Here is a 13444-nt window from a genome sequence, read left to right as displayed (position 1 = left end):
TTCAAAATACAACACAGATGACATATCAAATGTTTAAACTGAGAAAATGTATAATTTTAAGGGAAAAATAAGTTGATTTTAAATATCATGGCATCAACATCTCAAAAAAGTTGGGACAAGGCCATGTTTCCCACTGTGTGGCATCCCATCTTCTTTTTATAACGGTCTGCAAACGTCTGGGGACTGAGGAGACAAGTTGCTCAAGTTTAGGAATAGGAATGTTGTCCCATTCTTGTCTAATACAGGCTTCTAGTTGCTCAACTGTCTTAGGTCTTCTTTGTCATCTTCCTCTTTATGATGCACCAAATATTTCCTATGGGTGAAAGATCTGGACTGCAGGCTGGCCATTTCAGTACCCGGATCCATCTTCTACGCAGCCATGATGTTGTAATTGATGCAGTATATGGTCTGGCATTGTCATGTTGGAAAATGCAAGGTCTTCCCTGAAAGAGACGACGTCTGGATGGGAGCATATGTTGTTCTAGAACTTGGATACACCTTTCAGCATTGATGGTGCCTTTCCAGATGTGTAAGCTGCCCATGCCACACGCACTCATGCAACCCCATACCATCAGAGATGCAGGCTTCTGAACTGAGCGCTGATAACAACTTGGGTTGTCCTGTCCTCTTTAGTCCGGATGACATGGCGTCCCAGTTTTCCAAAAAGAACTTCAAATTTTGATTCGTCTGACCACAGAACAGTTTTCCACTTTTCCACAGTCCATTTTTAATGAGCCTCGGCCCAGAGAAAACGCCTGCGCTTCTGGATCCTGTTTAGATATGGCTTCTTTTTTGACCCATAGAGTTTTAGCCGGCAACGACGAATGGCACGGTGGATTGTGTTCACGACAATGTTTTCTGGAAGTATTCCTGAACCCATGTTGTGATTTCCATTACAGTAGCATTCCTGTATGTGATGCAGTGCCGTCTAAGAGCCCGAAGATCACGGGCATCCAGTATGGTTTTCCGGCCTTGACCCTTACGCACAGAGATTGTTCCAGATTCTCTGATATTATGCACTGTAGATGATGATAACTTCAAACTCTTTGCAATTTTTCTCTGAGAAACTCCTTTCTGATATTGCTCCACTATTTTTCACCGCAGCATTGGGGGAATTGGTGATCCTCTGCCCATCATGACTTCTGAGAGACACTGCCACTCTGAGAGGCTCTTTTATACCCAATCATGTTGCCAATGGACCTAATAAGTTGCAAATTGGTCCTCCAGCTGTTCCTTATATGTACATTTAACTTTTCCGGCCTCTTATTGCTACCTGTCCCAACTTTTCTGGAATGTGTAGCTCTCATGAAATCCAAAATGAGCCAATATTTGGCATGACATTTCAAAATGTCTCACTTTCAACATTTGATATGTTATCTATATTCTATTGTGAATAAAATATAAGTTTATGAGATTTGTAAATTATTCCAATCCTTTTTTACTCACAATTTGTACAGTGTCCCAACTTTTTCTGATTTGGGGTTGTATAAAAATAAAATTCAAAGTGGTGAGTATTAACCACAACCTTTTATTATCTTTACAACCGTTATGCTTTACATTGGACTACTTTTATTAATGAGGGTGAGTGATGAAGACACTGAGACCGTTGCTGAGGTGATGCTCTGGGCTTTTTATTATGGCACATATTTGGATGTGTGGCATAAAAGAGAGACTGACACTGATCTCTTATTGTAGGCCTCGACCTCATGGGCTTCAGAAGAAATGTGAACAAGGTGTTGATTTAAAACCCTGACATATATTACAGTCAGTCCTGTGTTTGTAGGAAGTCATGCCACTTTTTGTGATTTGATTAACCTCTAGAAAACTTGTAATGATTGTGTTTGTGGAAACAGACGGTCAGGGCCTAGAACTATAGTGCACACTAAAGCTGAGGACTAAACTAATAAAACACATTAAACCCGAGATCAAACAGATCTCAGTGTGTGAACTTATTTAACCAAGTAACACTTTAGTATAACACTATGAATATTTATTAATGCAACTTTCTCTTGCTCTCTCTCTCCCTCCCTTGCCACTAAACCAATAACCCAGTTTGAGATCTGCAGTCTCAGTGTGCTTTTATTAAGGGTGATATAGTAGGAGAAGCTGGGTTAGTGGTGGTTCTCGCTGCTTGCTGACAGTGCCAGTACTGTGAAGAATCGCATCTGTGACGCCGCTCTGGTGACGCTGAAGCCGGCTGAAACGTGCCTTTAAGAGGTCAAAGGTCATCTGGATCCTGACCCTTTACTGAGGTCGGGATAGGAGGTTATACCTCTGGCATCATAACCCCTGTCTCTCACCAACAGCCCCGTCATAGAACAGAAAAGGGGAAAATTGTGTAGGTTTTGCCATCACAATTAAATACACTTTAAAGTGTTTTATACTGGACCGAATTGAACTTGTCCTCCTCAAAGCGCTGACACAACACACACTCACAGAAAGTGTGTACATCATGATCCTGCACTGAGACATGTGGCATCCAAGCAGGTAATAAGAAGAACAAGCTTCAATAAAATAAGAGTTTTGTATAAAGAAAATGAAAAACAGAAAATATCTGTTTATTCTATAAATTAGTGTTTAACCCATTGAAGAAGAAAGCCCATCTGCATTCCATTGTATGTGTTTTTTTAATGAAAACGGAATGGATGAGAAAACAAATATCAGTGATATAGTGACGATGGCGTTTGGTATTGGATTATAAAGAAATGTTCTCAAGTTTAGTTTTCTCTGTGCTTTTTCAAAAATATGCGGGAAATTTGACTGGCTTGCCTTTTACTGATATTCAAACACTTCTCCAGCAAAACTCAAACTATTGTTGCTGTTGTTTCAGCCAATAACGTTGAAGCAACTCTCCCTTTAGCCAATGAGCGTGTCGCCAGCGCGCAGGGCGGAGCCTCAGAGACTGGTGTGTGCAGGAGAGAGAGAGAGAGAGAGAGAGAGAGAGAGAGACACGTATGAGAAAATAAAACACAAACTGCCGATAGGAAAGAGAAGATATTAGCGGAGTCGCTGTTCTGTCAATAAACTAACTTAATGGCCTTATTACAAACAGATCCGAACCGCCAAGGGAACGGACTAACCAACACTCTTCAAAGTGGCGTCAGAAAAGACTGTCCCGTGTATAAACCCGCGAGCACGCAGCCGAGGGACCCGGAGTTCAGCACACACGGGCTCCCGAGAGCGTTCCTTCACAGCCTGAGGACTCTATTCGACATCCTCGACGACGGAGGACGGGGTTTCGTCCAGCTGTCGGAGATCGAGAGCCGGTGGCGCGGCGCGGAGGAGCGCGATGTCCCCGCGGGGGTTCTGGAGGGTCTGAGGCGGGTCGCGTCGCGGAACGGGTGCCTGAGCTTCGAGCGCTTCGTCGCGGGACTCCGATACTCGATGTTCAACCCCGAACACAGCAGCACAACTCAGGCTAATAACCCCCGTCAACAGCAGAACCCACCGGAGAGATCCAGAACCGGAACCGGGCGGCCGCTGGAGTGCAGAGTTCGGCCGCTCGGACCGAGTAATGCAATAAACACAGTCCACACTCGGAACAGACCCGACAAACACAGCTATTCTTCCCGGTACTCGGTCAGATCCGATCCGGTCCACACCGAACATCACGGCCGATCCACGGAACCCGCTTCGGAGTCTCCTGATGGACTAAACACAGGTGAGAGATGATTGACATCAGCTCACTTTCACTGTGTCAGAGAGTGTATTCAGCGAACAGGTGATGATCGCAGTACAGACCGGGTAAAGATGGGTAGATGGTGTGTGTAAGGTGTGTGTGAGCTGTCAGTCCTTTTCAATCCTTCACAATGACAGGAATGTTTGGCATGTTTAGTGACAAACCCTTTACTAACAGCAGGAACTGTTCAAACACAGATCAGTCACACACACCATCAGTGTAAAACAACACGCTCATCTCAACAATATCTTTTGTTACCTTGTATTTCTCAGTGTTTCATATTAGGTATTCATTTTTGTGACAAAAGTAATTTATATCTGCAGTCTGCACTTAATGCATACAAATCTGCTGCACACTAGATTATTTTGTGACAAAAAGCTCTCATTTAAATGACAGAAAACCCTGAAGAAACTAGAGGAACTGGAATATATGAGGATGATGAGGATGATGATGAGGAGGATGATGATGATGAGGAGGAGGATGATGAGGAGGAGGATGATGAGGAGGATGATGAGGAGGATGATGATGATGATGATGAGGAGGATGAGGATGATGATGAGGAGGATGAGGATGAGGAGGATGATGAGGAGGATGAGGATGATGATGAGGAGGATGATGAGGAGGATGATGATGAGGAGGAGGAGGATGATGAGGAGGAGGATGATGAGGAGGATGATGAGGATGAGGATGATGATGAGGAGGATGAGGATGATGAGGATGAGGAGGAGGATGATGATGAGGATGATGATGAGGAGGATGAGCTCAAGACTGAATCTGGTTCATAGATATGGAGGACAGGGAAGCTCCATCTGCTCCTGGGAAACACAATTCACAATAGAGTTTTAGGAATCGTCTTAATGTACCAGAGAACGTTTGTCATGTCTGTCCTCTTAGAATCTGAACCTTGTTCCTAACCAACATTTCCTCTTGTAAAGAAAATCTGCAGCTCACCAGGACAATTCAGGATCTGTGTAATCGTGTGTAGTTTGAGTAAAGCTGAAAAAGAGCTCTAATACCCAATCAAATACAGCAGACTGAAAACAAAATTAAGTCTATTTTACACTTCTCAGAATCTCCAGGAAAAGATCCAGACACGACACCATTTACTGTGATGTAATGTGTGCTTCAGGAGGCTAGCAGTGCCATGCTAACCAGACCAACCCTAACACACTGCAAATACAACTACAAATGTGACTAAATAATAACACTTGCGTAATTCATTTCTGATCTAGTCGACACTTTGCAACAGTCGGCAAAACTTGTTTTTCTTGCGTGAATCAACAAACCCAGTGAGTAAAGGATTCTGGGTTACGGGTCGAGTCAGATTCAGTGTAACTCCCAGCATTCCTGACTCTCACTGAACTGAAAGACCTTTCATCTTTGATTCAGAATGAAACTGTGATGCACAGCTGAGACTTATGAGGTTAACAAGCTTAACTGAACGGAGCTGCTTTTATTCTAATGTTTTAATTCTATAGTTAATGAAGTATGTCATATGAAGACTGAATTGTCCTGATGTGTGTGTGTTTGTGTGTTCTGGGGTCAGTTCTGCTGCGCTCACACAGTGAATCGATGACGGGCTTCAGGAGCTCGCGCCGGCACACCAGAGATCACCAGCGCCGACACACCATCACTAACGGAGTGGATTACGGGATGGTAATGAATATCTCTTTTTATAATGTTTGTGAACATTTCGCTTTATTTACCACAGGCGTCATAGCGTCGCCTTCCTAAAATAATTGCCTAAGTCATCTCCTCATGATGCTGGCCACGTCTGGTCAAATCACCCACTTCCTCACTAGGGTGGTCCTTATTTTTAAAGTATCCAATTGTCATGCTCTTAACCCTTCAAATTGTTCCTTTATATAAGAAAATACAGCATGCCAATTTTTATGGCAGTAACATAATAATTACTGGTAGCTCAATAGCTTTAAACTTTCTGAGATTTTGATGATTTTCGTAAAAACAGATCATTTGATTTGGTATTGTACCTGGCTAGTAAAATTACAAAAAAATCTCCATAAAAGCATCTAATGCACCATATATTCCTAAATATGTATTTTAGATACATATCTCAGTTTACTTATTGTAGAAACTAAATCCAAATGAATCCATCCATGACCCGGTTTAGCAGATTTACCTTTCCTGGTGGAATCAATACATATTTCTATTGATGATCACCTTGGTTATTGTTTGGGTTTAGAGCACATTTTTTGGTTTAAAAAATTACATTACGCTCCTTGAAATTGAGCCGGAACTTTGGCCAAATCAAGCAGATTATCAGGAGGCACAGGCAATTATGTATGCAATGAAAGTAGTCAATGATCACGCTGAGAGAGGAGTGGCTCTGATTCAAGAATACAGTGGCCTAACCCTAACTTTAATCTCACACACTCTGAAGAACAACAGTTTCTCCTTCATGTGGTGGAAGATCACCGGCGGATCTATCCAGACACTGGCTGCTGAGCATCAGAAATGAGGGACTGTTGAAAACTTTGTGCTTTTTTTGAGATTGTTGTCATTGTTGTCATGTCAGTGTTGCTCTGATTTCAATAAAATGTAGTTCATTTGCAGCAACTTTTAATATTACTTGCATATCACAATAACGCTGCACAGCTTAACATAGGCAATCTTCCACATGATTGAGCTACCTCTAGATATCACTTTTTAGCGCAATTTTCCACCGGACAAATTGCGATTGTTAACTCATGATTTCTGTTCTGTGCGTCTGTGCGCACCAATCTTGCACTTCTATCTACTCCTCAACCAGACCACCTAGAGACTTCGGGTTTTCGGCATTATGTTAAGGAAGGTCTAATCTCAGGAACGCACAAAAAAAATCCAGGAAAAGATTTACTATCTCTTAGTGTTGTGATCCCATGAGGTGAGAAAATTGCGCTAAAACACTCACTGAGTTTTTATTACTTGTTTTGTCAACATTTTTGCATATTTCTAATTTTGAAGTTAAAAGGAACAGTTTAAGAAGTTAAGACACTAACATTTTGCAAAAAAAAAAAAAAAAAATTGGACTTGATAAGGACCACCCTAATCCTCAGTTGAACAGATCATGCATTTCTACCCCTGTAGTAAAATGGCCTATGTCTATGAGTGTGACTAAAGGTGCGTTCACACCAAACGCGAATAGAGCGTCAGGCGCGAGTGATTTCAATGTCAAGTCAATGCAAAGACGCGTTACGCGCGTAAAAAATTCCTGCGGCGCGAATGATTTTATGTAGTGCTTTTTGTGCATTCACGCGTTTTGACGCGAATTCGCGTCTGCCGCCCGAGTTGAAAAATCTGAACTTTGGCGTCAGTTCGCGCCGCGTTAACCAATCAGGAGCCTGCTTGCTGCTGTCACGTGGTGAATTAAAATAAAGTAAATCTTTTATCACATAAAAACTTGATTTCAATATATGAGACATTCATTTTGTATTGAATGCTATGAAATGACATGCGTTTTCACATAAACATAATTTTTTATATATTTTTACAACTAAATCATTGGAGTCATCATTGTCTGTAAGTTTACATCAACCTGTATTTATCCAATCACTTTTTCAAAAATTATTATTATTATAGATCTTTAATTCAAAAGGATTTCCTTAAGACTTCAATCTTTTGACCTTATCTTTATCTCTTGTTCATTCTCAAACGAAAACTTAAATATCGTTGTATTAAACACTGATCTACTTTCAAAGCCACATTTACACCAGCCATTTCTGTCCCTTTCACACTTTTCTGAGTGGTCATTTAAAATTATGGGCTAAATGGCCACGCTGACCATAATTAAAACACTCTGTCATGGTGCTTGGTATCAGCCTCAACTACAGCAGCAGACAACTTGCCTATAGTTTGATCATTATGAGCTTGCACACCCTTGAAGCAGTGTGTCCCAATCAGGGATTTAAACAGAGCCACTGATAAGCAGTTCTCTGTATTCTTTTGATTTCAATTTGATTCAATCACAATAGCCAAATCATAATCTTCATCATTATCATTGGCAGCACATTCAAAGCTGCACGGAAACGCTCAACATGTTCTAAGAGGTTTTCACAAAGTTTCTGTTTAACTTTAGTCACACTTCTTGTTCAGGGAAATTATCCCCGACCCATAATTTCCTTTACTTGCTTTTTTGTAAAGCACAGGCATTCATAGATGGTTCCAGAAATTTTATCAGAAATTTTATTTTCATTACATTACATTATTTATTCTCTACTATATTTCTTCTCATCTATCAAATATTTAGTCTGCAGATACAACAAGTATTATCATTATTGCCTCGGTCCCCTTACTGTTTTGCAGAAACCAAAAAATCATATTACTCATATCTCAATCCCCTAGTTCACACAGACAGCCTTATAGCTGCTTGCTCCTTCAATCCTTATTATATAAATGTAAGTTCTCTAGACATCTGATGTCATAGTTAGATGTCTAGGATAGTAAGAGTCCAAGGGCTTTAGATACTGCTTTGGATGCGACTAGCTTAGTGAACTCTGTACATTGTTCAGTTCCGGCTGAAGTAGAGCCTGTGCAGCAGGGCAACTGGGTGACCGTGAGACGCTGTAGTCGATTACAACTTCAAATAGATTCTCCCCTCTCTGTGAAACACCCACTGTGAATCCTGTTGAATGTGCCCTAGTTATTGGTGATTCGATCACACGGAACGTGAAAATAGAGACACCAGCCACCATAGTCACATGTTTGCCAGGAGCCAGAGCGCCTGACATCAAAGCTAATTTAAAAGTGCTGGCTAATGCTAATCGTAAATTCTCTAAGATTATTATTCCTGTTCGCAGGAGTGATGAGATAGTACAATCTAGTTAGTAGATTGTGTTCACTCAATGGCTGGCTGTCTAAGTGGTGTCCGCAAAATAATATAGAATTCATAGACAATTGGAAATGTTTTTGGGGCAAACCTGACCTGTTGAAAAGAGATGGTATTCATCCCTCCTGGGATGGTGCTGCTCTTCTCTCTAGTAATATGGCACATAGTCTTAGAGCTCAAACATGACAATCTGGGGCTCAGGTCAGGAAGCAGACAGACTGGCTAAACCGACCGTCTGCTAGCGGCCTCGCGTCACCAAGGTCAGATAAATCCCATCACATAGAGCCTCTTTCACCTAGCTATCATCATATAGAGACTGTGTCTGTTCCACGAATTAAGACATACAAAAAACTCCCAAACTCATCTAAGGGTAAAAATTTAATTGATGTTCAACAAATAAAAAACAGATATTATACAAATGAGCAAATGATAAATCTTGGGTCGCTGAATATCAGATCCCTTACTTCAAAAGCACTCATTGTTAATGATATGATTACAGACTATAACCTAGATGTGCTGTGTTTGACAAAGGGGGAGGTGTTGCTGTAATTTATAGTAATAATTTTAGAATTACTAAGAAGTCTAGTTTTAAATATAATTCTTTTGAAGCTTTGTTGCTAAATGTAACACTATCTAGTGTAAATGATAAATCATATTTAACATTTGTGCTGGCTACTGTATACAGACCACCAGGGCACCATACAGACTTTATCAAAGAATTTGCTGACTTTCTATCAGAGTTAGTACTGGCTGCAGATAAAGTCATAATTGTTGGTGATTTTAATATGTAGATAACGAAAAATATGCATTGGGATTGCCATTTAAAGACATTCTGAACTCTATTGGAGTTAGACAACACGTGTCAGGACCGGCTCATCGTCGTAATCATACTCTAGATCTAATATTATTATCACTAGTGGTCGACCGATATTGTTTTTTTTGATGGCCGATGCCGATATCTTAGAGAGCAGGATGGCCGATATAAAGCCGATATTTTTATTATATACTTTATATTTATTTTAAACAATATTTTATCAATTTTAAATAAATTAGAAAACAAATCTTTAAAATAAACATGCTTATACTTTAGATGGCAACTTCTTGAATCTGCAATCCTATTACAGTATTTTTCACAAATAAAGTAATTGTTTAAAAATAGATGAATATGTGAACAAAAAGGAAGTAAACACTGTAACATTGCACTCTGTAATCTGGTAATATTGTGTGCACTAGTAATCATATTTTTTCAAATAAAGACAAGGTAACGCTAATATTACATACAGCACACAGTGAAAACGATATGAATATGACACAGTGGGCAACTGGATATAGCACAGCATATTTTAAAATGAAGGATTTAAAGTTTTTCGATCGCGTCTCCTGTGAAGCTGATCTTCTGTTCGCATTCACTCACTTCGTCACTCGCAGTCACACGTTTATCACGCCACAAATGCACACAAGATATCACAGCTGGATTTGATTAAATCTGCAAGGTTTGTGAAATTAAATGTTTATTAGATATTCAGATATTTGTTTAAATGATGTAGATGCGCATTTGCTGAATGTTGACGGTAAATGAGAAAGTATTTTAGCCTGATTGTTTGCCTTTTCTGTTACAAATAATATAAAAGCAAACACTTTACTTTTTCGCTTACCATTTACTTTCTTTGTTTACCAGTTCTGTCTAACAAAGTATTAGATATGACTGACAGAGATCGTAAACTAATGAAGACGGAGTATGTGAGTGAGCGCTGTGTGATCAGACCGTTCTCTTCTCAGGCGCTGGTGTTCTCAGCACCGCCCGTCAAAATAAAAGTCCTGAGTGCCGTCAAAATAAAAGTCCAACACATCGGCCAGTCAGAAAAACTTATCGGCCGATGCCGATATTTAAAAAAATGGCAAATATCGGCCGGTATATCGGCCTTGGCGATATATCGGTCGACCACTAATTATCACACGGAATAGATGTTGATGCCATTGAAATTCTGCAGCAGAGCGATGACATCTCAGATCATTATCTAGTCTTGTGTAAACTTCATTTAGCCAAGGCTGCAAAGCCGACTCTCTGTTATAAATATGTTAGACCTATCACTTCTGCTACTAAAGATTGCTCTATTAATAATCTTCCTGATCAGTTTCATCATCTCAGCATCCCGGATAGCTTAGAAGAACTCGATATGGCGACAGAAACTTTTAACTCTCTCTTTTCCAGCACTTTAGACACAGTTGCTCCGTAGCACTTAAAGAAGATTAAAGAAAATAGTCCAACACCGTGGTACAACGAGCACACTCGGGCCCTTAAGAGAGCAGCCAGAGAGATGGAGCATTGCTGGAAGAAAACAAAACTAGAGGTATTTCACATTTCATGGAAGGAGAGCTCGATTACTTACAGAGAGGCTTTAAAAGCTGCTAGATCTGCTTATTTTACAACCCTATTAGAAGAAAATAAACAAAACCCTAGCTATTTATTTGAAACAGTGGCTAAACTAACGAAAAATAAAGCTTCAAGCCCAGAAGTTTCCAAGCAGCACAGCAGTAATGACTTTATGAACTTCTTCACTTATAAGATTGATAATATCAGGGACAAAATTATAACTATGCAACCGTCTACTACAGTATCGCATCAGGCAGTGCATTGTAGTCATAGGCATAATTTGCGGGTGGGACTGGTGGGACATGTCCCCACCACTTTTTGCCAGGGTCGATATTGTCCCCACCACTTTTTAAAACATCTCGCGGCATGAATGTACCAATTCTAAAAATAAATAAAACATCTCCAGTTAACTGGCAGAGCATTCATTTCGTTCGTTTTTTAAATAAGAGACGATCTAGCGCTGAAATGTGTTTTTTAAATCAAGTGATCAAAGTGCTCGTTGCCGCTGCGATCAGTGGCGTGGATACTGTGTTTTCTCGTGTGGCTCGCGCACACACTGCACTGTCTTCACTCGGACGCGCGCTTCAATCCGTTGCGGATACTCTCTATTCGTTCTGGTGAAATCACAAAACATAATGCACACAATCGTGACCCTGCTTGATATACAACCACTGATGAACATAATCGGCACAGAAAAAAAAACTATGCGAGTGCGAATTAGAACCCACAAGTTCTGACGCGGAAGGCGAAAGTTCTACCACTGGACCATTAAAGTACACGTTGTTTAAACTACATACATATAGTATTACATTATACTATATACATTATACTTCATCTCATTAAACGACAAATTAAACCCCATGTATCCTACTATTTAAATCGATTGCTGGACGTCGTAATGTTATTGTACATCTGATTTAGCATTTTATTAGCAACCCCCACCCCACCTGTCCCACCCACTTTTTAAAACAAAGTTACGCCACTGATTGTAGTCTCCCTGAGGAAAAATTTGATTCATTCATTGCTATAGAAGAGAAAGAATTCGTTAAACTCATTAAATCATCTAAATCGACAACATGTATGTTAGACCCTATACCGACTAAGCTACTGAAAGAGATGGTTCCAGAGGTCATAGATCCTCTTCTCAATATCATTAATTCATCTTTGTCTCTAGGATACGTACCAAAAACTTTTAAGCTGGCTATGATTAAACCGCTTGTTAAAAAAACGCAACTTGATCCTACAGAATTAGTCAATTACAGGCCGATCTCGAATCTACCTTATCTGTCAAAGATACTAGAAAAAGCAGTGTCTTCACAACTGTGTTCCTTTCTAGAAAGAAATGATATCTGTGAGGATTTCCAGTCAGGATTTAGACCGTACCATAGTACCGAGACTGCTCTCATTAGAGTCACAAATGATTTGCTCTTATCATCCGATCGTGGTTGTGTCTCTCTATTAGTGTTACTCGATCTTAGTGCTGCATTTGACACTATCGACCACAACATTCTTTTAAATAGACTCGAAAATTATATTGGCATTAGTGGAATTGCACTAGCATGGTTTAAATCATACTTATCTGACCGTTATCAGTTTGTAGCAGTAAATGAAGAGATGTCTCAACGATCACAAGTTCAGTATGGCGTACCACAAGGCTCAGTACTAGGACCGCACAGAAATCGCTGCAAATGATGCTTTCCAACAGGTTTTATTGTAGTTTTTGTCAAACACAAACAAAAAAAAACTTGGACAAAAACTACGATAACACCTGTTGGAAAGCATCTTTTGCAGCGATTTCTGTGTGAGCATATCAGTGAACACCCCTGACCACTCGGTGAGTTTCACGTCTTTGTAAAGGAAAGTTTAATGCGTTTTTAGGAAGGATTGTTCCAGTGCACATAGGCTGCCATTCTGTAGGTGGAGGTGGGGGGGAGAAGCGAAAGAAACCTAAAACTCTCAGGACAGCAGCATGTGTCTAAATTTTAATATTAACCGTTCTATTTCATCAGAAACGATCTGTAAACAGGGCTTTAAGTGTAAAATACCGAACTTGTCCTTTAACTTCTGCCTATTATTTTGGAAATCAGTTGATTGATTCACGATATGTGAAAAATTTCAATAAAAGTCCAGGAACACAGAAGACAGGGGAACACAGGTTGGAATCATCACACACTTGTGTGTGACTCTGACTTCCTGTTTGATTGACGAATGCGCATGCGTCGCGTCTGAACGCGTTGTTGTCTTTGGAGTTCCATCGATTTGATTTATAATTCTTGATTTTTCTCTTTAAACTCACTTACAACAAACATTTTCTACTTTTCCTCACCTCATAGTTACAACGCGGACTGTTGAGCAGACGCGTCTCAAGCCTATTAGTGATCCAATGCCGGATACTCTTATAGGTTACTCCTGTGGATCACGGCTGAACGCGTCTTCTCCACACTCACTTACAAACAAACTTTTTTTCGCCTATCGTGCGTCTACTCTACACCCGTACCACTAAAAAGACGGATTATATCCAAGACTTCAGTCATAATTAGTATTAATATTGATAGCATCACTGGTA

At 40.1% G+C, this 13444-nt stretch overlaps 1 protein-coding gene across 2 annotated transcripts in view; it reads left to right on the top strand.

The window, feature by feature from the left end:
- Positions 1 to 2688: 2688 nt before the first annotated feature.
- The window catches only part of sapcd2 (suppressor APC domain containing 2), a 35603-nt gene continuing 24847 nt past the window's right edge, over positions 2689 to 13444 (top strand). For both annotated transcript variants that reach the window (XM_079873016.1, XM_079873015.1), the window contains exons 1-2: positions 2689 to 3661; positions 5226 to 5335. In XM_079873016.1, coding sequence (XP_079729142.1) covers positions 3034 to 3661; positions 5226 to 5335 — 738 coding nt within the window. In that variant the 5' untranslated portion in view covers positions 2689 to 3033. The remainder of the gene's footprint in view (positions 3662 to 5225; positions 5336 to 13444) is intronic.

This window comes from Squalius cephalus (assembly GCF_949319135.1).
Source record: "Squalius cephalus genome assembly, chromosome: 5".
NCBI classification, from domain to species: Eukaryota; Metazoa; Chordata; class Actinopteri; order Cypriniformes; family Leuciscidae; genus Squalius; species Squalius cephalus.
The sequence above is the reverse complement of the archived record's forward strand: the minus strand, read 5'-3'. Positions and strand labels throughout refer to the sequence as shown.